The 24,826-nt window shown below is 60.7% G+C and overlaps 1 protein-coding gene across 2 annotated transcripts; it reads right to left on the bottom strand.

Moving 5' to 3' along the window:
• Positions 1–24,826, bottom strand: RHBDF2 (rhomboid 5 homolog 2). 2 transcript variants are annotated; one of them, XM_043905434.1, is made up of 19 exons: positions 24,705–24,826; positions 13,878–14,075; positions 9,655–9,820; positions 8,636–8,778; positions 7,992–8,187; positions 7,705–7,908; positions 6,703–6,831; positions 6,209–6,321; positions 5,859–6,053; positions 4,732–4,843; positions 4,437–4,511; positions 4,092–4,253; positions 3,486–3,595; positions 3,253–3,316; positions 3,064–3,158; positions 2,774–2,849; positions 2,539–2,639; positions 2,218–2,371; positions 1–1,377 (listed from the first exon to the last, which is right to left on the bottom strand). In XM_043905434.1, exons 3-19 carry the CDS (start codon positions 9,796–9,798, stop codon positions 958–960), a joined length of 2,493 nt encoding a protein of 830 aa, XP_043761369.1. In that variant the 5' UTR covers positions 9,799–9,820; positions 13,878–14,075; positions 24,705–24,826; the 3' UTR covers positions 1–957. The 2 variants fall into 2 exon arrangements, with proteins under 2 accessions (XP_043761369.1, XP_043761371.1); XM_043905436.1 differs by lacking the exon at positions 24,705–24,826 and adding an exon at positions 21,693–21,815.

The following is a 24,826-nucleotide window of genomic DNA, read 5'->3' as shown; positions in this document are numbered from 1 at the left end:
TCCTTTCTTAAAGAATATCATTTAATCCATTTCAGACATTGTCCATACAAAGTTAGCGTTACTTTAAAAAGTTAGGACCATGATATAAATTGGTTAAAAAAAAAGGTCCTGATTGACCTTGGGCAACCCCTGGGCGCAGGTCCATGGGGTGGCCCTGCCCCTTTCTTGGCAGAAGGGAGGCAGAGGGTGGGGAGCTGGTTGGCATCCGTCCAGCCCCAGGAGGCTGAACACGGACTGGAGGGGAAGGGCTGGCTGGGAGGGACTGGGGGCCCTGGGGTGGGCTGGCAGGTTCAGCTTCTGTTGGATAACAGCCCAGGCTCTCAGCTTCCCAGTCTAGCTGTGTCTCTTTGCTCCTTCTCTGCCCCAGACCACGGCCAAAGCCTCTCCCGTGAGGTCTGGTTCAGGAGCGTAATGGGGAGGCTCACCGGGCCACTGATGGAAGCCAGGCATGGACTCACAGGGCCGAGAGGGGAGGGGCCATGGCCAGGCAGGGCTGGGAACCCGGCGGGAACCCCGGCCTCATCCCCGGGAGGAGCTCGCTCACAGTAACAGGGCGGGGCGGGGACTGTACCAGCGGAGCCGGAGGTAGGGGCTGAGCAGCAGCCCAGGACCCTGGAAGAAAGGAGCGCCCCACCCAGGAGGGGTCCCGACGGCCGGGCAGCGGGGGGGCTATCAGGGCCTGGGCCCCGAGCTGCAGAGACGCACAGGCTCCGAGTGTTCCCCAGCCCGGGCCTGAGGAAGGGGGGCCTTGGCCCCCCGAGAAGCCCGCCTTTAGGAGCGTCTCCCCTCGGACTCCGTCTCTCCTGGGGGAGGGAGCTCCTGGGAGCAGGGCCGGCCCCATGGAGTCTCTGGGGTGTGTGGGGGGGCGCTGTGCAGGTGGACAGCTCGGTCCAGACACAGCCCCCGCGTCCTCTGAGCTGGGTGGGAGCAGCCGTGCTGGCCCCGCCGGGCAGGCGGTCAGTGTAGCACCTGGTCCAGCTCGTACTTCTCGCAGAAGCGGCTGGTGAAAGGGAAGCAGGTGAGGTACTCGACCCAGGGCCAGTGGATGGGGTAGACGTACAGCCAGATGACCAGCGAGGCGAAGAGGCCGGCGAAGACCACCAGCGACACCAGGATGAGGGCGCGCTTGCGGTACTTGTCACTTGTGCCGAAGGTGATGTAGGGCAGGAAGGCGAAGGCCAGCAGCAGCCCGCTGAGGAAGCCGAAGATGTGCGCGATGTTGTCGATCCAGGGCAGGAGGCCGCAGACGAAGAGGAAGAGCACAATGGCGGACAGGTTCAGGAAGGCCTTCCAGGGCCGCTCCAGCAGCTGCCAGCTCTGGAAGAGCTCCACAAAGAGGCAGGCCAGGAGGCCGAACTGCGACCCTGCAGGGCCCACCTGGGGTGGGCGGGTGGGGCGGGGACACCGTCACTTCCAGGCGCCAGGCGGGAGCCCTGGGACCCGGGTCATCCTCCCCGTGAGCCCCTCCCAGGGTGGGGACCCCAAAGCTGAGGGCCGAGGGGGCAGGGGGAGGTACAGCCAGAGCTGCCGGAACCCAGCTGGACTCGTTCCGCCCACCCTTTCTGCAGACACGGAGCACCAACTACGTGTGCAGCGGGTACAGTGAGCAGGACAGACAGCCTGCTCCGGGCAGCGCACGTGGCGGGGACAGACACTGAACCAGCCCGGAGCGTGAGGGGGAACTGACCCACAAACCCTTCTTTCTTATCGAGAACGGCCACACGAGGGCGACTTCACAGGGCCCAGCCTGTGGCTAAGGGGCGTGCTGGCAAGTGGCCATGGTCACCGAGAGAAATGAAGCAGGGGTGGGGTGGGGTGGCCAGGAAGGTCTTTCTGGAGGTGATCTCTATACATGACCCAGGGGCATTGCTGCTCCCTTGTGCCCAAGAACAGACTAAAGAACTGGCCAGGAAGCCCCCAGCTTAGCTGTCCATCGACTGTTGAGCCTGACATGGCAGGGGCTGTGTATCCCTCTGGCCAACCCGGGTTGGGTGGTGGTGGCAGTGGAGGGGGCGAGGAAGGAAGCAGCAGGGCTAGCCCCACCCCGCCCAGGCCCCAGAGGGCCCCAAGTCCCCACCCCTGCCTGGTCCCCAGAGGGCCCCAAGTCCCCACCCCCGCCTGGTCCCCAGAGGGCCCCGAGTCCCCACCTCCGCCCGGTCCCCAGAGAGCCCCGAGTCCCCACCTCCGCCCAGTCCCCAGAGGGCCCCGAGTCCCCACCTCCGCCCGGTATGGGAGGAAGAGGGCGCTGGCGAGGTTGCCGGTGATGCCGCTGAGGATGAAGATAATGGAGATGCGGTGCCAGCCAGCCAGCTTCTCCAGGTCACGCAGGATGGTCATTTGGAAAATCACAGACACGAGGCAGTGGACCACGCTGGGTGGGAACACATGGGCATCGGCTTCCACCCGTGGCCACCAGCCAGGCACTTGGGGGGCACCGGGGCCTGGCAGGTTGTGCCTTGGCTCAGGGGCCTTCCTCCGGGGGTCCAGGTGGGCGGGCACCATGGGGGCCTGGGGGGTGGGCAGCGAGGGGCCTCTTACCCAGCGTGGAGGAACAGAGACAGCCAGAGCCTGTAGAACTGATCGGGGACCTCGGGGTTGAGGAAGGGCAGCAGTCCACACACCTTGTCCAAGCAGTGCACCTGGGGGCGCACACGGCGGTCAGTCCCAGGGACCAGGCTGGGGGCGGGGGGGCCCTGATGTGGGGGGGTTGGGACCAGACACCCGCTGCGGGAGGGCGCAAAGGCTGCTCACCGTGCCCAGGGCCCCGCCTCACCTGGGAGCAGAGCGTGGCCTTCTCGTGGAAATAGCCGTGCATGAACTCACAGTACTCCCGCGTGGTGATCTCACAGCTGGGGACGGGGAGGCAAGAGCGGACATCAGGGGACTGAGTCCCGACCCCTCACCCGGTGTCCGGCACCTGGCCGCAGCAGGCATCGCTGGCAGGATGCGTGCCCCTCTTCAGGGACCCTCACAGCATGGACGGAGCGGGCAGGGAGGACAGAGACTGGGAGGGGGTGTCAGGAGGCGCACAGGGGCTCGGGCCCGGGACCCAGGCCGGCTCACCTGCCCTTGGTGCCGATGCAGCAGGGGCGGCCCCGGATCTGGCAGTCCATGTGCGGGAAGCCCGAGCGGTTACTCTTGGCCTGCTCCGTGCAGATCTGCCGGGAGGGGCACGGAGCGGGGAATGGGGCTATGCAGCGGCCAGCGTGCCTCCCTGCCCTTCCCGGACCGCTCCCCTCCCCGCACACTCACCGGCCACTTGGTGATGTCGTCGGGCCAGATGTGGGCACCGCTGGAGGCCGGCTCCTCGCAGGTTCTGGAAGCAGAGGTTGGAGGGGGCAAAATGTGGGGCCTCGGCATCCCTAGCCGGCCACGCCCACCGCCAGCACCCCCAGCCGGCCACGCCCACTGGCCAGCACTCCCACAGGTGACACCAACTATATGACACTCAGCCCCGTCTTCTCAGAGAGCTCAGCTGTGGGTACCTGGGGTCCTGGTTGCACACAGCCCCGGAAGTCCGCTTCTGGCCCAAATCAGACTTGTCCATGGGGGGCCCCGTATCATCCTGCCACTTGACGAAAGTGGCCAGAGTCTCCTGGAGGATGGGGAGGGGCTGGTCATGGTGGGCTGGACAGGTCATGCCCATGAGTGGGCAGGGGCCCTTCCAGGGCAGGGGCTCACTCCCTGCTGTCCAGGTCTCTGGCTCACCTCCCAGACCCCCACCCCTCACTGAGACTCCCAGGACTCAGCTTTCACTTCTCTGGGGCTGGGGAGGTTGGTACCCTCCCTGTGCCAGGCTGCCGACATTGGGTGTGAGCCCAGGGAGGGGGGTGTGAGCCCAGGGAGTGGGTGTGAAGCCAGGGTCGGGGTGTGAGCCTAGGGAGAAGGGTGTGAGCCCAGGGAGGGGGGTGTAAGCCCAGGGAGGGGGGTGTGAGCCCAGGGGGCGGGTGTGAGGCCAGGGAGGGCAGAGGAAGGATGGATGCAATGTGTAGACACCACCCTTGAAGGGCCCCTCCCCCAGGCTGGGGCAAATGGAGCCTGTGTGGGGGACCAGGGTGGGCTGGCCGGGACTGCAGGGCCCACGCTCCCACCGAGCAGTCCTTCCTCTGGGTCTGGATGCAGCCTGAACGGTCGTTTTGGACACAGCAGCCCGAGTCCCGCTCCAGGTCTCGTTCCCGCAGCACGAGCTGCTCGATCTGTTGGTCCTTCCGGATGCAGGGTGAGAACTTGGCTCCCAGGTGGATCAAGTCGATCTGGGGAGGGGGCAGCCGGGGAGGGGGTTGTGAGCTCAGGCCCAGACCTGGCTGGAGCGTTCCTCCCGAGGGTCCTCCTGCTGAGGGGGGCTTCCAGGTCAGACACAACCCCCTCTTTGCCCAGCTGGGGGTGACGGGCAGGGGGCTCCCGGCTGAGATGCCGTCCGCGCCTGGGCCCCTCACCGAGCTGGGGCCGATCCAGAAGTTCTCCTGCTGGATGTACTTCACGCTCTCATACACACCTTTGTTCCTGAGCACCTGGTGCAGGGGTGGGAGGAGGCGGGTCAGGGCTTTCCCGGGTCCCAGGGAAGGGCTTCCAGCAAGGGGCTGAGAGGCAGAGCAGGGGAGAGCCCAGAGCCCCCTCCCGCCTGGGCCAGGTTTGTGCCTCGGAGGGACCGGGTGGCCCAAGACAAGGAAGCCTCTTGGAGGGGAGGCTAGGATTCCCAGGATGGAGACCCCCTTCCCGAGCCCCACTCACCAGCTGGGTGGTGATGTGCTGGGCAAAGCCCACAGGCGCGATGCCGTACGTGCCGATCACCAGCAGCGTGATGATGACGTGGACGAAGGTCAGCCAGTAGGTGAAGTAGGGCCTGCGGGCAGGGGCCTTCGGTCAGCAGAGCCGGACTCACAGCCTGACCCTCAGGCCCGCAACATCCAGCTGCTGACAGCTCTTACCTGCTCCCAACCCTCCGCTATCTTCTTAGACTCGTCCTTTACCACTGCAATTCTTAACACGCACCTCTACGCCTTTCTCTCCCAGTTGAAACCCTCCCAGTGGTTTCTCGCTGCTCTGAGAATCAAGTCTAATGCTGCCCACTCCCACTGGTTGCCAGGCCTTGCTGCGCCTGCCCACCTTCCTGGCCTCCTTCCCCTCCTCTTGCAGTTCTGGGAATGCAACCCATGCCCTACAGCCGCGGGGCCTTTGCACATGACGCGTCCTTTGCCTGAGATGCTCTGCCCGTCTCTTCACCCAGCTAATCGCTGCTCCTCCTGACCACACACCTCCCCACCCTCTGTTCACTCCCTCTCTGTCCTCCTTCCCGGGACACACTCCACACCTGCTATCACTTAATTTTTTGTGATCTGGGGTTCAGTGTCTATCAGGTTGCTGCTAACTGTACACAAAAAATGGCCTGTTTGCAATCCTCTGGCTTCCTCCAAGGTCTTGTGCACAGTCCCTCTCCACAGGCCCCTCACTCGTGGTCACCGCTTTTAACCACCCCTCTGATCCACCACACCTGCCCTGCTCTGCTGTCCCAGGGCCTGCATGGCGCTGAGTGAACGCTTGTTGTCTGGGACCCAGGGAGAAAGCGGGCCCAGAAAACAAGAAGAGGCAGCAACACCCGACGACTCCTCCTGGGTGACGTGCATGCTTGCAGGGTGACCCCGGGGACTGTCCCTGCTCCCCCGACACATGAGAGGTGCTCATCAAAGGCTCGCTGAACAAGAAGGGATGCTCCGGGAGAGGGCCCGGGGGGATCTGGAGGCCTCCCAGTCCCTCCTGGCTGGCTCCCAGCCCCTCTCCCTGGGCCTACTCCTGGGAGCAGCCCTCCGGGGACAGGGAGCACCGCCAGGTCTCAGAGCGGCGGCTGGCCGGCGGCTCACCGGTGGCTGTCGAAGCTCTCCAGCTGCCGCTGCACCGTGCTGCTAATGCTGCGGCGGTAGGTGCGGTTCAGCCAGGCGCCCACCACGCCCAGCCCGTAGTGCCGCTTCTTCCGGTCGAAGGCAAAGTGCTTCACCTTGGAGGCGATGCGCTTCCCGCGTTTGGTGGGGGGCGCCGGGGCTCGGCTGGACTCCTTCCTGGTGAGGACGGCAGTCTCAGCCGGGTACCCTCACCCCCTCCGTCCCACGAGGGGGGACCAGGAGGGACCTGTGATCTGGGGAAGCCCTCCACACCACCCCCAACACCCGGGGGCTGCTACCACGCTCCACCAGGAGGACTGTCCGGAACTCACAGGGGGACTTGCTCGGGGGAGACAGGGGAGGCCGAGTGCGGAATCCCCCGGAAGTAGCTGGCGGAGAGTGGGGGCGACTCAAACACGTCATCGGGCATGGAGCTCATTTCTTCCTGGGGTGGGGGTGGAGTCGGGGACACAGAAAGAGACAGTGTGAGGAGTCACTGTCCCCCACCCTGCCCCCCTCCCAACAGCTCAATTCAAGGGCAGGACAAGGTCGGACAGGCTCCCGGGGAGAAAGGGAGGGGAAGGCACATGTCTGTGGGCCCTGATGGTGACTCTCCTGGCTGGCACCTGCCCCATCCCAGGCCCACACTCTGCCAACAAAAGATGGGAGGGCCCGGGAGCTCCGAGAGGTGGCACCCCCATCCCACAGACGGGCCTCTGGACATCTGAGGGGCTCCCGGCAGAGCGTGATGGAGGCCGGGTCTCTTCCCCCAGCTCCCGCCCACCCCAGCCCCCCAACCCCGAGGGCCCACACACCCTGTGCTTGCCTTACTAAAAAATGAGGAGTCGAATGTCTCCGCCCCATCGACCACGTCCTCCTCCAGAGAGCTGGGGTAAGCAAAGCTGCACTTGACCACCCGGCTCCGCTGTCCCGTGGCCTCCAGCACCGAGCGCCCCTATGTGGGGCAGAGGCACGGGTGTCAGGCCCAGGGGAGGTGGTCCTGCCCCGACACCAAAGGGGTGTCAAGGCCATCCGCCCAGGGAGGTGGGACCCTGCGCAGAGCAGGAGCATCTGGGCTCCAGCTCCTCCCCTGGCCTGCACACAGCACTCTCTCCGCGGTTGGCTGCCAACTTCTCCTGGCGACCTCCCGCTCTCGGGCTTGGGTACCTGGCACCCCACCACTCACCCTGCACCCTCACTCCCAAGGTTTGGGCTTCCTGGCACAGCACACGGGGCCCCTGCTGCCCTTTCTGATCCCACGTCCCGCCATTCCTTTTGTGACCACCCTTCACTAAAACTACCTGCTACTGCCTCTTACCCCCAGGCCTTTGCATAGGCCATTCCTTCTGCTGAGAATGCTGTTCCCTTCCTGGCGAAACTTTCTTTATACCTCCCAACTGCCCTCTCTGACATCAGCCCCTCTCCTGGGCAAGACGGGGCAGCCCCTCCTGTGGGTGGGCCCCAGCACCTGTCACAACGCATGGTGACATCTCCCCTCACCCGAGCTGAGGGCTCCTCCAGGGCAGGGACACTGGCTCAATTCTCTCTGCGATGCCCCTGTGCCCAGCACAAAACGGGGGCTCTGCAAACATGGGTCAGGGAGCGGTGACTGTACATTTCACTTCCTACTTCTCCCGCCTATGTGTTGGTACAGAAACCAGCTGCCCACACTAGGGAGAAGCGGGGCTAGAAGGATGTGGGTGAGTCTGCCTACTGGGCTGTAGCCCCCTTCTCCGCCCAGGGATCCCAGAGCAGCCACTGCCCCGGCGCAGACGGAAGAGCCTGGGATGGGGGAGAGAGGGAGCGGGCCGAGCAGCGGTGTCCTTACCTTAAGCAAGGCTGCAGCAGCTTGAAAGCTCATGTGGGCCACAGAGATCCTCTTGCGGCGGGGCAGGTGGGAATAGCCGGAGCGGACGCTGGTGAAGGAGGTGAGGGAAAGGACCCCGGGGGTCAGCGGTGGGTGTGGGGCGTGGGGCCGGTCCACCTCGTCCGGGTGGCGGAATGCCCGTCCTCGGGCCAGGGGGTCCACGATCTGGGCGGGAGGGAGGCTGTGAGCAGAGGCCGCCGGGCGCTGGGCCGAGTCCCCTGGTGCCCCCGCCCCCGGCTGGAGCCCACCTTGGGCATCTTGCAGGGCTTTGGAGACTCGGTGTCCTGGAAGGAGGGCACCTCCTGGCTGGGGAGCTCCAGGTCCCGCTGGCACGAGGCCTTGAGCCGGCCGTAGCGCACGCTGCAGTGGTGAAGGCTCCGGCGCTGCCAGTGCTGCCGCTTCAGTTCCCAGTCCCCGCTGACCCCGAACCACTGCGCCGCGCCCCTGCGGGGGCGGAGGGCACAGGGCGCGCGTCACCTCGGCGGCAGAAGCAAGGCAGGCTGCGAGTGTGTGCAGTGGGGGTGACAGGACACGTGTGCGTGCAGCGGGGGTGGGGAGGCAGACTGACACCCCCACTCAGTGTCCAGAGACTGGATGGACAGAGGAGGGGGCATAAAGGCCAGGGCCTGAGAGCTGAGCTGGGGAGGCCCCGGGGAGCAGCGGTGTGGCACAGGCTCACCCCCCGCCCCTTGACCCCCTGCAGCCTCCTTGCCAGGTCTTCTTGCCAGGCACAAAGCCGCCCGGGCTTCAGTTTCTCCGGCCTGGAACATGGGCTGCCTGTCCACGCCCCCCGGAAAGGGGCTTGGGGCCCCAGAGTGTCAGAGTCCGACGAGTGGTGGAGGTGGGGGGTCTGCTGGGTGGGGGGGCGTGTTGGCAGGGCACGCATGCTCACTTGCGGATGCTCTGGGACAGGGAGGCCTGGCGGCGGAAGCCAGGGCGCTTCTCCGGGCTGCCCTCCTGCCATCGCCCTCGCGGCTCCTGGAGGCTGACGCTCTTCAGGAGGGTCGGGTTCCTGGGCCTCTGCCCTCCGGGTTCCTGGAGGCGGGAGGGAGAGACGGGCTGTGACTCCACGGAGCCCCGAGCTCCACCCCCAGCTGCCTCTGCTCTTGCTCCTGATGTGAAAACCCGGAGAGGACAAACCTTGACCCCAGCTGACCCCGAGCCGCTTTCTCATTCTGAGGGTCAGATGGGCCCTCTTCTAGGGTGTTCGGGAGCCCAGCACTCACTTCCCCAGCTCCCCATCCAGAGCTCCGTCTCTGTCCTGGCCGTGGCTAAACCGTAGGCTGGCCCGGCTTTGCGTGTTTGAAAGCGCCCTTGGCCGCGTGGGTGGCACGAGACGGCCTCCCCGGGGCCCCTGACTGCGCGGGAGCCCATGCTGTGAGCAGCGGGTTCTCAATGGACTCTTTATGGAGCGCTGGTCGGGATGCTGGCAACAGTGATCCATCCCGTCTTCCTGCACGAGCGGAGCGCTGTGAGTTGGGGTGTCCCTTCCCGAGTCACAGACAGTCCACCGCCCGCAGAACGGCCGGGGCTGGCGGGCTTCCCTGGTGGTCCAGTGGCTAAGACTCCGTGCTCCCAACGGAGGAGCCCCAAGTTCAATCCCTGGCCAGGAAACCAGATCCTGCATGCTGCAACTAAGACCCGGCACAGCCAAGTAAAAATAAATAAGTAAAAGAAGGGACTGGGGCTGGAAACAGCCGATTCCCGAGTGAGACTGGAGAGAGTTTCCTATTTTCCCTTGCCGGCCATGAGACCGAGCTTCTGAGTTCAGGAGTCACTCCCAGTGACATGGGGGCCAGGAAGGAGGGGGTGAAGCCTACGGCAGGGGCTCCAGCAGGCTCCAGAAGGGCCCCCTTCCAGGAAGTGAAACTGCCCTAAGGGTACTGGGGGCACAGCGGGGGCCCCTCTTACCTGGGGCAGCATGCTGGCCTGCTCGCTGGGGGCCGCGGTCTCGGGCGGAGGGATGGTGATGGACAGGTTGGGCGGCTTGCGGCTCTGCAGGCGGCTGCTGGACACCGAGGAGACCCTCTCGCCATTCTTGTCATCGGAGGCCATGGTGGGCGAGGGGGCAGGGCAGCTGGAAGGGAAACGGAGGGGGCACAGGTGTATCGTCGAGAGGCGGCAGGACGGGGGCGGGGGACACGGGGACAGTGCAGGGTGTCAGGGTGTGCCACGGCAGGCAGCCCAGATTGAAAACCTGTGGACAGTTGGTTCAAACCTGACTCCGGATATTAAACCACGCAGCCGCACAGAGTAGGGCTGGGTGGGGTGAGAAGGTCTATTTTCATCCTTCATTTGCATTCTGGCCAGCAGGAGCCTGGGAGGTCCCCAACTTGTCACCTCCTTCCGTTTCTAGTCTCTGCTTCAGGCAAGGACCACGCCCAGAAAGGAATGTGAGGACCAGGGATGCAGAGCGGCTGTGATCTTGGCCTGCCCATAGGTCTGGCTAGAGCAGGCCAGGGGGCCAGAGGGCAGATTCCTTGGACAAAGGGCCCTGCCTTGGTCCCTGGGGCAGGGCTTGGGGAGGACGGGGAGAAGGCTCCAGGCCGCCCACAAACAAGGGACCCGCAGCCGTGCAGGGAGCGGGTGGTTCTCAGAGAAGGAATCCCTGGGCTGCGAGCGAGGAAGGGAAGGTCCAGCCTAACTCCTGGGAACATGAGAAAGCCACCGGGCTAGTCCCTGTCCCCCTGGACTGCCAAGTTCCTCTTTCAAAAGTAAGTGAAACTGCCATCTGTCTGTTACTCTTTTCTTTTCACAAAGGAAGAATATTACATCTTAATGATAAAAATGACACACGAGGATTGCAAGAGAAAAACACTCAGACGAGTAAAGAAGAAAGTGAACTGCTGGCCCGCCCGTCACCCCGTGTTCCAGGAAAGAGCTTGGTGTGCACATCTCCAGGTGCTTTTGTGCATCTGGAAAAGGACACAGTACTTAACATTTCATTGTTGCTGTTTACTTGCTAAGTCGTTCCGACTCTGAGACCCCACGGACTGTAGCCCACCAGGCGCCTCTGCCCATGGAATTCTTCCAATCAAGAATACCGGAGTAGGGGGCCATTTCCTTCTCCAGGTGATCTTCCCGACCCAGGGATCGAACTTGTATCTCCTGCACTGGCAGGCAGATTCTTTATCACTGAGACGCCAGGGAAGGCCGCTTAACACTTTAGATGCACTCATATTTCTCTACAGCGTGGACATCCTTCTCTGTCAATGCAGACAGACAGGCCTACCTGATCTGTCTTGAAGACTGGGAAGGTTTCTAAGAACGGAATGTACCAAGATTTACTTAACTCCAGACTGATGGCAGCTTAGATTTGTGTCCAGTGTTAAGGAACACCCTTGCCTATATCACGTGTGTTATGCCATGCTACACTGCTTCAGTCCTGTCCGATTCTGTGTGACCCCGTGGACTGTGGCCCACCAGGCTCCTCTGTCCATGGGGATTCTCCAGGCAAGAATACTATTGGGTTGCCATGACCTCCAGGGGATCTTCCTGACTCAAGGATTGAACCCAGGTCTCATGAAACTGCATTGGCAGGTTTTTTCCCACTAGCACCACCTCTGAGTTTTATAACAAGACAAACTTCGAAGGGGAACTACTGGACTGAAGAAAAGTGTGTCTTGAATTTCAGAGGAACTTTCCAAATGGCCCAGCCAGGAGGAAGTGGCAACTTACCCCCATCTGGGGCTTTTCCATCCTCACAGGTGACGCTGACTCCCACTCCCTCTTTGACCCAACAGAACGAACATCCTCTGACTTGACCGGTCTCTCCATTTCACCTCTCACTCTGCCCTGTGACCTCTGTCTTGCTAAAACCCTTTGCTGTTTCCTCTCCTTGCATCCCAAGGCTGCTGGGGCAGGTCTGATTTCCCTTCCCTCACATCCATCTTCTGATCGGGGTGGGGACACATGTGGCCAAGGTGCCGGATGTCAGGGCAACACAGCGGACACCTTTGTTTCGAGTCTGCCTTCTTTCCCAACCCTGCCCGGCCCCCGGGTGAGGCACCACCGCCTCTCACCTGAAGGGTCCCAGCAGCCTCCTGACTCCTCCTGACCTGCTGCCCCCTCGAGCCCTCACCCCAGGACCATTTCCCCCTAGTGGCAGAGTTTGCCTTTTAAAAGCACAAATCATACCATGCTCAACACTAGGCCAGGATCTCCAGTTCTCACTTAAAACCAAGTCCAAACTTCTCACTGGGGCCTCTGGGACCTTCGTCCCTTCATCTCCTCCTTGGTCCCCCTCCTCACCCCAATCAGGCCACCTGGGGTCCCTCACTGCCCCACACCTGCCAAGCTCTATTAGGAGGTGCTGGGGGGTCATGGTCAAAAGCACAGACTGGAGCTGGGTGGCCTGGGGCTTGACTTGCATCTGATCACTGGTCACCTAGGTCCTCACCTTAAGGGGGAATAACCCCCTCCCCTAAAGAGACATCCTGGGCATCACATGATTGCACGCTTGACACGCACTTAGGCGGCACGGCCACAGACAGCCATTCTGGAATGTTCACAGGGCCACGTTCACTGGAACTCAAAAGGTGGAAACAACCCAAATGTTCATCAAAATACAAGTGGAAAAAGGGAGAGAGAGATTAGGAGCTTGGGATTAACATATACACACTACTATACCTGGGGCTCCCTGTGGCATAGAGGTAAAGAATGCTCCTGACAGGAGACTCATGGGACAAGGGTTCGATCCCTGGGTTGGGACAATCCCCTGGAGAAGGGAATGGTAACCCACTCCAGCATTCTTGCCTGAGAAATCCCATGGACAGAGGAGCCTGGCGGGTTACACAGTCCACGGGGCTGCAAAGGGTCGGATATGACTGAGCACACACCCCTTCCTTCCTTCCTCACTACTATATACAAAATAGACAATCAACAAGGACCTACCATATAGCACAGGGAACTCTGCTCAGCATTCTGCAGTGGGTCTTCCCTGGTGTCACCGTGGATAAGAATCCACCTGCCAATGCAGGGGACATGGCTTTGAACCGTGGTCCTGGAAGATCCCACATATCTCGGAGCAACTAAGCCGGTGCATCCTAACTTCTGAGCTTGCTCTCTCGAGCCTCTGAGCCACAACTATCGCACCTACGCACTGCAACTACTGAAGCCCGTGCTCCACCATGAGAGGAGCCACCGCAAAGAGAAGCCTGCACACCACAACGGAGAGTAGCCACTTCTCTCCACAACTAGAGAAAGCCCGTGAACAGCAGTGAAGACCCAGTGTAATTAAAAAAAAAAAAAAATTCTGCAATATGGGAAAAGAATCTGAAAAAGGATAGATATATGTACATGTATAACTGAATCACTTTGCTGTACACTTGAAACTAACACAACATGATACACCATCTATACCCCAATATAAAATAAAGGTTTTAAAAAAAAGTGTACTATAATCTTTGCGGGGAAAAAAACATACAAATGGGTAAACAAAATGTACTAAATCCACACAAGGGACTATTACTCAGCCACGAAGTGGAATGACTCACTGAGCCAGGCTAAACACAGATGAACCTGGAGCACGTTAGGCTAAATGAAAGAAGTCAGACACAAATAGACCACATACTCCAGGGGTCCAAATGCAAGTCTAGAAGAGGCAAATCTAGAGAGACAGAAGAATGAGTCATGGCTTAGGGCTGGGGGTGACAGCTAAAGGATGGGGGTTTCCTTCTGAGATGATGAAAATGTCCTAAAGTAGATGAATTTTACATGAATTGTATAAATCAAATGTCAACTATATCTCAATAAAGGCGGTTAAAAAAAAAAGTTACAGGTGCATGCTCCATAAATGTTGGGCCTCTGGTTGGGACCCTGCTGGCTCTCCCCAGATCAATTAGCACTTGTGCACAGAGGTGACTCCTTTCGTCATTCAGGTCCCAGCTTGAGCACCACCTCCTTCAAAGAGCCCTCCCTGACTGCCTGAGGCAGCACCCCTCCCACCCCACGTGTCTCCATCACTTCACCCTGCCTGTCTCCCTCTTTCTGCCTCATTCACAGCTGCATCTCTACCGTCAGTGGAGTGCTGGCCCATGGGTAGCATCAGTACAGACTTGTTGAAAGTCAGATAAGCAAGCAAGGAGAGCAGCTGGTAGCTGGGGTCCATGCCACTCGGCTACCCAGCTTCCTACCTTCAGGCTGTGGGCTGAGCTCGCAGTTCCCTGGGTCTTGTTGCTGAGGACTTTAGAGCATGTTCTAGTCCTTTCCTCACTCTGCAGAGATGCTCTGGGGTCAAGTCTCAGCTCTGTGGAGAGGTGGCTGGATGCAGAGACAGATGGAAAGACAGATGACTCCAGGTCAGGCAGGGTCGCTTCCTTGGTGCTCACAGCCTATAAGGAAGGGAAGGCAGGCTCAAGGGGGTATGTCAGGACCAATGCATCTTTCCATCTTCTTGACCTCAGTCTTCTCATCTATGAAATGGGGATCATTCCACCAGCTTCAAAGGTGGGGGATTAAGAAATAACCCCCTCTTCTTCACCCCTTGTGGTGATGAGCTAGGTTCTTCAGGGCGCCCGGACGCCAGGGGCCTCTGGGCGTGTACTTAACAAAACCACATAAAGACCCATGCTCTGGGTTGGGAACCATAATCAATACACTTCCTACTTTCTTTTCTTGTTTCTAGAGAACTTTACTAGAAACACTGAACTTTTAAAAGTGCAGGCATTATTGGCTATCTTCTGATCAAGATTTCTTCTCAATTAGACAAAGCCAGATATTCAAGGCAGTGTTTAAAGGATTCAGACATGTTTTGCTGTCATTTCGGCTCTTTAACAATTAGTTTAGGTGAAATCTATGTCTGCAATGCAGGAGACCCAGGTTCAGTCCCTAGGCTGGGAAGATCTCCTGGAGAAGGGAACGGCTACCCATTCCAGTATTTTTGTCTGGAGAATTCCATGGACAGAGGAGCCTGGCGGGCTACAGTCTGTGGGGTCACAAAGAGATACAACTGAGTAACTAACACACACACACACACACACACACCATAAAAGGATTAAAAAGTGAACAACTCGTGGGACTTCCCTGGTGGTCCAGGGGTTAAGACTCTGTGCTTCTGCTGCAGGGAGTGCGAGTTTGACCCCTGGCTGGGGAACTAAGATCCCACATGCTGTGTGCTGCGGCCAAAAGAAAAGAAAAAAAAGTGAACAACTTGAGGGCATGCCTTTGCTTCTGAGAAGCCCTGCATAGGGGACACGCTGGTGTAGCAGAGTAGGGGCCCCTTGATGGAGCCCCTGAGGGCCGCTGGGGGCAGGACCGGGTCAGGACCCCAGGTGGGCCAGGCCTTGCCTGACCGTTTATGTGCATTATCCCACTCAGTCCTCGAAACTTGCTTCGAGGTAGATGTTATCAACTATCATTTTGTGGGTAAGAATGGAGGCTCAGAGGGGTTGAGTAACTTGCCCAAGCTCACACAGCCAGGATGGGGAGCAGCTGGGACTCAGGCTGCTCTGGCTACAGGGCCTGAAGCCTCTTTGGAAACAGAAGCCCCTTCTCCCTAAATCCGGAGTACACGCGGGGCCAGAGAGCCTCCTATCAGGGAGACAGAGCAGAGCCCAGCCTGGAGAGAAACTTGGTCGAACATCTCAGCTCTTTGCAAGCTGTGCTCCTCAGTGGCCTGGGGTCACCAGAGGTGCCCAAGGGGCTGCCATGGGGTTAACTGGAGGCTGGGGGAGGGCCTGGGACCCCCTAGATTCCACAGGGCAGCAGTCCTCTGGCTTTGAGCAGGGCCTTTCACCTCCAGTCCTATAACTGCAGATGAGAGGAGCTCTGGGTATAGAAGGGGTGCCAGAGAGCTATCTGAGGCCCAGCTGGGGGCCCAGGACGCTTCCTGCTTAAGGCTCGACCAAGACTTGGGCATCCTTCCTTCTATCCCACGTGTGGGGAGTTCTGACCCACACCCCAGGGCAGAGGGGCTGTCAGCAGGCACCTCAGAAGCCACTTGGCACCACTCAGGGGACTGCTCCATGACAACAGCCTCACCTGGGGCCCCGGCACGGAAACTTCTCCTGCTGGGCCACCCCGGGACCAGGGCGCGGTGAGAGGGCATCAGGCGGGCACCGCCTTGGGAAACTGGCACCAAGGATGAGGGGAGGCAGTGGGGGAAGCTGGGGGGAGTCTGGGGCTGCCCAGCCTGAGCTCAGTAAGGTCACCAAATAGGTAGGATCCCTGGGTGACTCGGAGCTCCTGATGAGAAGAAGGGCAGACTCAGTCCAAGGCTGGGGGAGGAGGGGGGACTGGACCCACCCCGGGGAAATCCTAGCAGTCCCGAAGAGAAGTGGCCAGTTCCAGAGAGCAGAGGCAGGGCGGGGGCGCATTTTCACATGGAGCCATTTAACTGTCCTTGTAGCGTGGTGCCCAGAGCCTTGGCCTGTAAGCAGCGTGACCTCCACAGCCTCAGTTTCCTTCTCGTTAAGCAAGGCGGTTGGACAAAATGATGACCTGCCATGACATCCTTGAGCCCACATATTGGGCATAAAAACACCACTTTGCCTCGGTCACTCTCCCCCTGTAGAGGGGGTGTGCCCCAGCTGATGCAGACACGGGGGGCGGGGGTACCAGAAGCCCAGCCCCTGCATCCGGACTTAGGGAGGGAGGAGCTGGGGGTGGCAGGTGTCTGGGGTAGATTCGGGGGTCGTGGACAGCTCTGGGCGCCTGTCATAACCCAAGTCTAGGGCGTGGAGGAGCCCAGATGGCAGAAAAAGTGCTGGAGTGCTGGGAGCGCCTGCCCCGCCCAATGCTTATCTCCCGCACCCCAAAAGTGCTTGCTCATTGCAGAGGAAATTGTGACATCCTGGGACCAGGCTTCCTCCTGACCCAGTCACATCCGCTGCTCTCTGAGACCCCCCCCAGGCCTGCTGCAGCATCCAGCCCACGGATCGGGGGCGGAGAGGTTTGAGGGCCTGACCCACCTGGCTGGACCACTGCCACCTGACTATAAAAATTCTGGCCTTGGTGGGGGCCTGTCCCAGAAAAAGGCCTTCAGTCCCAGGGTACCCAGGAGACACCAAAGGGGCCTGGGGAGAGGAAGGGGGTCCAGCCTGGAGTAGGGGGGTACATCCCCAGAGCAAGTGCAGTACAGAGTTCAAGTCACCCCAAGGAACACCCAGGGTCTGAAACCCCACCACCTCCACGCCCAGAGGCATAGCCTAGGATCAGACACCCATGGCAGAAACGCAGACTCAGACACTGCACGCTGGTTTCGCCAGGGAATCCGGTTTCCCCACAGGGTGGGGCCGGGCACTGCCAGCTGAGCCCCGTCCTGGCAGCGACAGCCAGGACAAGCCAGGCCTCCCCACAGTGGGCAGCTGCCCCCTCCCCAGGCTGCACGGGCCCACCGTCCCCTCCCCACCTGCCCCCAGGTGTGGCTCCATCCCTGGGAGTCTGACTCTGGTGTCCTGTTTCTCTCTCCACCTGCCCACCCCCCCAACATACCAGCTGGTTTCTGAAGCCAACCCCGGGTCTTGCTCAGGGTGGATGGATTTTCCACACCCCCCGGGGCTCTGAGGACCTCCCGAGCCAGAAGCAGGCAGGGCAACTTGAGGCACGACTCTGCCTGCGTGTGGCCAGACGTGGGGACACAGGGGAGGAAGGGTGAGCCGCCCCTCCCGAGAGGGGCTTTCTGAACCATGAGATAAGGTCAGGAAGGTTAGGGGATCCCCCAAAGCGAGGGCCCCAGGCCCCCCAAACAGAGGAAGAAGAAACCACCATCTGGCCCAGAGGTTCCCCCCAGCTGGTGGCGGGCGGGCAGTCTGGAGGGAAGGGAGGCGGCCAGGCGGCTGGGTCCTGCCTGTCCCCCCCGCTGAATCACAGGATGTCGGGGTGAGGGCCGGGGGCGAGGAAGTGGCCTCTCCCCCCTCCTTGCTTCCCTGTCACAGAAACCGAAACCCGCTTTTTTCCTCCCCACAGCCGTTCTGGGAACCGGGTCAGTTTTAGAAAGCGGCAAGGAGGAAGCAGGCCCTCAGGCAGTGTGCAACTTCCCAGCGAAAGCCCTGGTTCTGCTGAGCTGGGGTGGGGGCCGGCGGGAAGCAGGGGGCTGCTCTGGCTGCCGCAAGGCCTGGCAAGGGGCAGCTTGTGTAAAAGGTGCCACCTGGCCGGGCTCCCTACCCGCGGCCCCACACTGGCCCAAGCAGCCAGTGACTCACCCTGAATGCCTCCCTGCCCCGGCAAGAGTGAGTGCGAATAGGAGAGCCTGGCAGGAAAGAGCCAAGAAGGCCAGCTGAGGGTCAGACAGGATCAGGAAGACCAAAAACGGCCAGATGAAAAGGGAGGGAGGCAAGTGTCCCAGGTGGAGGCCGCAAACCCCACCATCAGAGTTAGAGGAGTCGGGAAGGGATGCCCATCTGTCTCCAGAGGCCAGCGGGAGCCCTCCCCAGGAGCCCCTTCCTCCTGGCAAGCACCCACTTTCCCAGGGGAGCCAGCTGGCAGACTTATTTCACAGGACGCCCTTCAGCCCAGCTCCCCCCAACAGACAGGAAAAATGAAACCACTTGTGGGTTGGCACCCCAACCACAGGGAGAGGCCCCACTCACAGAGGGCCCTGGCCCAGGGAGGCCCGGATTTATCCTGCTTTTTGCTCAAACTAGAGAAGATAAAGAACCTGAACGCAGGTTCAAGGACCTGGTGACCTTCCCCATCCGAAACCAGGCTTGGGTTCCCCGTGACCCAGTTGGATAGGCTTGGGAGTCACGGCCGACCACAGACACAGGAAGCGGGCGCCGAGCTCCAGGCTGCTGCCAAGAGCGTGTAGGGGCGAGGAGGACAGGTTGCCGTGTTCCCAGTCCCCACCCTGTACCACCCGGAGGTTTGCTCAGGACCACACACCAGTGGGGGGCTGGCTGGCAGACATGTGAATGCCCCATCCCCTGTGGGGACCCCAATTCCAGAAACCAGCTGGAACTGCCCAAGCCCCACAGACCCCCATCCTAAGGTGTGGTAACATGCGGGGACAGGCATTATTGGGAGGGAATTGCCACCAGATGGCCCCAACCGACCACGAGGCTGGGCCCTGTCCACCACGGTGCCCTCCCCGAGGCCCCACTGGGAATCCCTGGCCTCCAGGAGCTGCTGATGGAAGCAGACCAGGGGCAGCAGCTGGGCAGAGACCTTCCAGACCTCAGACAAGTCACAGCCTCCAGCGGCTGGGGGCTGAAGGCCGCTCAAGGACAACAGCGGGAAGGGATGGAGTGGCTGATCCTGGGATGCTCTGCCTGGCAGCCTGGCCTCCTCTGGGAAGGTGGTCTATTCCCTCCTGGTTCTGTTGTTCCCGGAGCACAGCCAGAAGGCTCTGGTCCATCCAGGCTGGATACCAGGGCACAGGAGGGAGCCTGGGGGGGTGGGGGGACATGCACCACTGGGCACCATGCTGACCCAGGCCTGGCACGAACCAGGCTTTGCTCCGAACACTCGTGAGGATTTTGCCTCTCTCAGGATCTTCAGGTACTGGGAGCTGGGTTTCCACTGGTCCTCGGAACCGGTAGGACCTAGCACATGCTCAGTGGTGGGGGGGGATGGATGCAATGAGGGTGGGGGAGGAGGAGAGGCCACGTCCCTCCTGCTGGGGGCTCCCAGACCCCGAGGCGTTTCCAGACACGACCAACCCCAGCACACAGAACAGGCCTCTGTCCCGTGCTCTCGAGGGCGGAGGCCACCCAGTTTCCACCCACGCCTTGCGGCCTGGCTCCAGACAATGAGAAAGCTGTCCCACTCGGGGAGACGGGGTCAGAGGCCCGGCCCTAAGCGCTGTGGGATACTGAGCAAGCCACTTGGCGTCTCTGAGCTTCGGTGTGTTATGCATAAGAGGCTAAGGAGCCTCTTGAGATCTGAGGCTCTGTCACCTAGGGGTCACCCTGGGAGCCTGGGGAGCCAAGGGACAAAGCCTGATATTCCACAGAGAGGTTAGGCACTTCACCCACTGTCAGGCCCTGGGCTGCCCGGGCTTGCTCACCTCAACACGCTCCTGATGGGATGCTGGGTGCCCCTTACCCCTGGAGGCTGGGGTCGGCCGTCAGCACCGAGCGAAGATGCCAGGCAAACACTTTTCAGCTTGTAAACAGTCACTAAGGAGCTAATAAACCAGACTTCCCAGAATCCTGCCCTGGGGCTTGCTCCATCCCTGGAAGAAGCTGGCCCCAGTCCCGACGCCTGCTGCAAGGGCTCTGGGACACGTGGACGTGGGCCAGCCAGGCCCTTCAGACCAGAGTGGCTCTCTGCACAGATAACCAGTTCCATCCCTCCACCTCGTTTTGGAGCCACCGAGGTCCTCTTATTGAGAAGTGAGAGCTGAGGGGGCTCACACTCTAGCTTGGCCACCTACCCGCTGGGAGACCGAGCAAGGTATGACTTCTGAGCCTCAGTGTTCTCTGCTGTGAAATGGGGTGATGCAGCAGAGATGACATGAGATGGTGAGTGCCCAGCGCCTGGGAAAATTGGTGGAGGGTTAATGTGTAGCTTCTTTTATTCCCGGCTGGCCTCCGCCACCATAGATGACTTGGTTTCTACATCTGAGCCAAGCACCCCAGAGGCAGCAGATCTCTGACAGGTAGGGAAACTGAGGCTCAGAGAGGTGAAGGCACCTGTCCGAGGTTACACAGTTAGGCCGTGGGGCTGTGGCTTCCTGTCATCTGGGAACTGGTGAGGCAAAGTGGCAGAAGAGTGGGCAGGGGGTGGTGACTCAGGAGCTGGGGCGAGTTTGGGGTGCACAGGCCTTTGACTCATGAGCCCCTCCCTGCCCCCACAAGTAGAAATGACATCATCTAACGCTTGGTGGCACTTCCCAGCTTATCTAGGGCTTTCACAAACATTCCCTCATCCTTGTCCTTATCTTACGATTGTCATTGGCTGATAAAGCCATCAGCTAATGAGCCAGGACTCGGGGCAGACTGTAGCTCCAAGGCCGGCTTCTATCCAGTCCCGTGCAGGTCCCCTTTTCCTTCCAGGCCTTCTGGGGTCTGCACCAGGGGGCAGGACCCTGGGAGAGCCACCAGGAGAGGGCACGACCACCCGAGGATCCTCGTGGCACAAGCTCTGGGGCCATACGTGGGAGGTAAAGAAAGCCAAGTTGGCCTGGCTCCCGGCTCCAGGCAGCCCGGCCAGCGGGGAGCAGGGCTGAGGGTCACGGCCTCCACAACCGCCCCCCGCCCCCCAGCAACATGACGCACACGCTAGAAGGTGGGGGCCAGCAGTTCACAGCCTGGTCCTCCCTTCCCTCCCTCCAAAACCACCCTCCATTCCCATGGCCTCCATGACACTGAGGTCCCCCACTCCGGACCCAGCCACTTCTAGAGGATGACACAGCCTCAATGCCATTTCACAGCCTGTTCTCAGCTCGTCCCCCCAACAGGCCATGAGGTAAGACCTCTGGCCTCATCGCGAGTCATCCCAAGGACACATGGACATGTCCCTGTTACTGTGATGTTTCTGTTACTCCCTCACCACGCTCCTCACGCAGCCAGACACCTGCCCAAGCTTCACATGAACCACCACTGGAATCCTCTGAGGCAGACCACTGTGACCCCGCTGGGGAAACTGAGGCACAGACTATTTAAGTGACCCTCCCCCCATCCTACTGACCACACTCTCATAGCCCAGGCACCTGGCAGAATCCGGGCCTTGCTTTTTGACTCCCCCAGCTGGGAATCACCCCGTCTCACTGCCACCCCTACCCTCCCGGCCAGCATCCCTGATGGGCCCACCTTGTCTGCGCTGCCCACTTAGTGCCAGCAACTTTCCCAGATGGTCGGATGGCATCACCAACTCAATGGACATGAGTCTGAGCAAGCTCCAGGAGATGGCGAAAGACAGGGAAGCCTGGTGCGCAGCAGTCCATGGGGTCGCAAAGAGTCGAACACAACTGAGCGATTGAACAACAACTTTCCTGGGAGGCTCAGAATGTGCCTTCCCAAGGCTCTGAAACCGCAAGCCTTGCATCTGGGTCCCTTAGATAAACTTACTGAATGAGGGAACATGGACACAGCGCCTGTCTGTACTGCTCTGATGCGGAGAAGAAAATGCTTTCTCTACACCGGTCCTGAGAGCAGCCCTTGCTTCACAGCCTCCCCGGCGTGGTCACCACTCCTCCCCCAGACTGGCCCAGCTGGATGGGAAACCGGGAGCAGAGGCGTGAGCTCACTCTGGAAATCCCCAAGGGTGGCCAGGGCAACACTAAGGTCTGCTCCAAACTGGGTGTCACGGAGACCCAAAGGGGACCTGCAGTCCAGAGTGTACATCCCCTTCGAAGTTCCACAAGGGGGCAGGCAGGGGGCTGGGGCCACCCTAATCCCGCCACCCCTCATCCCAACCCACAGGGAAGTGCCAGATGGCTCATTCAAGTCACAGGCACAAACATACCATCCCTTGACTTCCTGTTCTCATCTGAGGTCTCTCCTGGGGGAAGAGTTTACACAGCAAGTCATACACCCTGCAGAGAAGTCTGGCCACCACCACTGACCCGGAGCTGGGCTTGGACCCCAGTGACCCCCACAGTGCATTTATGGCGTGATTCATTCCTCCTCTTAGAGGACCAGGAGCCCCCACCTTGGGCAGTGAGCATGTGCCTGTGTGTGTGTGTGTGTCCATGTGTGTTACATCAGGTACTGCTGCAACTCAGAAATGAGTAAGTGAGGTAGAAGTCACCTGGTACTCTGTTGCCAGCTGGTGGCATAGGGTTTGAGGGCTGGGCCTGGGAAGAGGCGGCCCAGGCTCAATGTGAGGCCCTGCTGATTACTTCCTGGACAGCTTTGTGCAAGTCTGACTGCTGCTTTGTGCCTTCAGAGGCACACAGAAGACGGGAGGTCGCTATTACAGGTTGTTCTTATTTGTTTGTTTTCGTTTTAGCTGAAAAGGTGAAAGCCTCACTCCAGCCTTTTAAAGTTAAAAGATTAAAAGAAGCCCCCCCAAAGCAAAAGTCAAACCAGAAACTGCCACTTGCCCTCTGACCCCACCAGGGTTTCCAGGTCAGGAGGCCAGGGACCACAGGTAAACAGGATGGAGGGTAGGCGTGGGAATGGAGATTGTCAAGAAGTGGGCAGGGAGAGCAGTGAGGGGGCCTGGGCTCCTGGGCGTGGATGGCCGCTCCATCCCACCCTGCCCTCTCTATGATAACCCCCTGCACAGCGGGGAGCCCAACGCAAATAGTTAATTCAGAGTTGTCCCTACCGGGGAACCCCCTGGCCTGTGGCTCCAATGACCCCCATCTCTCACTGGGGCTCTGCTAACACCATGAGCAGGGGGGGGGCCTCGCTGCACTAGCATCAGGGCCCACCCTGGGTCTCTCATCTCACCCAGAGTTCCCACAGCCACCACGGGACTTTTTACTGCCGGAGGGAAGCAGACTGTGAAGTGGCAAGGAATGTGTCCTGTTATTCCTCGGTTGTTATTTTCCTGGTATAAAGTAACTGAGGAGTTAGGAGTAGGTTCAGAAGGGAAAATGACAGCCGGTCACATGGTGTCAGGCATCCAGGCCCGCCCAGCGATCAAGGGTTGGGACAGTCTCTGAGAACAGAGCTCGCCCCCTTCCCACCCTCCACGCTGTGCCGATGTCTGACCCCTAGGGCTGCCCTGGCTCACCCGGCGTGGGAGGTGCCCTGGGGGTGAAGCACTCCAGGGCCCAGCTGTGAGAGAGCCCCTGTTTCCAGCCCCTCCCCCATGGCACCCAGAACTGCTTAATGCAGGGCCCGGGATTTAAGTAGGGAAGAGGCTGGTGGCACCAAGGGCGGCCTGCTGTTATGACAGGACTGCCCTCACGCCTTCTTACCGCTTATCTCATTCAGGTTTATTCCTCCTCTAACCCTGGGGAAACTGAGGCAGAGAGGGGCAGTCAGTGAGAAGCAACCTGATGGACCGGGTACCACGCCAAGCTCAGCGCAGCACTCCTGACGCTTCCAGCTGGGTAACTCTTCATGGTAGGGGGCTGTCCTGTTGTGCACACCTCAGGGTGTTTAGCATCGTCCCCAATCTCTACAACTAGATGCTGGGAGCCACAACACTCCCCCTCCCCACCCCACCCCCAGGTGTGACAATCAAAACGTCTCCAGACACGGCTGAATGTCCCCTGGCAGGCAAAATCACTCCCCCAGGCCCCTTTGAGGATCACTGCTCTGAAAGAAGCTTCGCTTTCCACTCTGCTCTGCCTCACCTACAGCAAGTGACAGTAACATAACACAGATGCTGGGCCCATTCCATTTCAGCAAAAGCCACCCACACAGGGTCCGAAGGCTAGCCACTGGGGAAGAGCAGCTGGTCCACGTGGGGGTCAGTCCGCAAGCCCTCCCCTCCTCAGGCACTCCAACTCTCGGCTCCAACTCCAGGCCTTCTCCCTTGGCCTTCCACCCCGGGCTCCCCTCTGCCCCCGGAGTTAGGGGCTTATACTCTAGAGACATACTCCTCTCTAACCCAACGCAGTACCCTGGAGGAACGGAGAAACTGGCGGGGGGTGGGGGGCACCTTCCCAAGCCCCTCTGTCCAGAAGTCAGGACTCCTGGGTCCAACTTCTGAGCTCCGGTCCGGCCTGGCTGCGGCACCGGCACCTGTTTCCACCCCGGCGAGGCCGAACAAACTCCGCCCCGGCCGCTGCAGCTCACCCAGGAGAAAGTGGCGGGGCGGGGAAGGTCTGAATTCCGGGCGCTTCTGGGGCGAGGCGGGACTGCGCGGTCCTGCCCTGGGGCTTTCCCCCTGCTCTTCCTCCCGGGACTTTAAACTGCGGCCCAGTTATCCTGTCCCCGCCTCTGGTGACCCGTGGCCCAGGGACCCGGGAGGTGTCTTATCCGAGCTGAGCCTAGGGACCGACAGACCCGATCCAGGGGCCCCGACCCAGTCCAGCCCCGGCCTCCGGTATCGGCCCACGTGGGGCCAGCGCCGGCCCCTTCGCCGGTCACGCACCGCCGCCCCGGGCGCGACCCCGCGGCCCGTCTGGCACCCGGCGCCCAGCTGCCGCGAACCGGCCCCTCCCGGCGCCCCGCGCTCACCTCCCTGCGGCCCCAAGTTCCCGGGACTCAGCTCCGAGCAGCGCCGGCCGGCCGCTGGGTAGTGGCTCCCGGGGGCGGGGCCCCAGCGTTCCGCCTCTTCCCTACCTGCGCGCGGTCGGCGG

The sequence above is a fragment of the Cervus elaphus genome, chromosome 5 (genome assembly GCF_910594005.1).
Source record: "Cervus elaphus chromosome 5, mCerEla1.1, whole genome shotgun sequence".
Taxonomy (NCBI): domain Eukaryota; kingdom Metazoa; phylum Chordata; class Mammalia; order Artiodactyla; family Cervidae; genus Cervus; species Cervus elaphus.
This window is presented reverse-complemented; position numbering and strand designations above follow the sequence as displayed.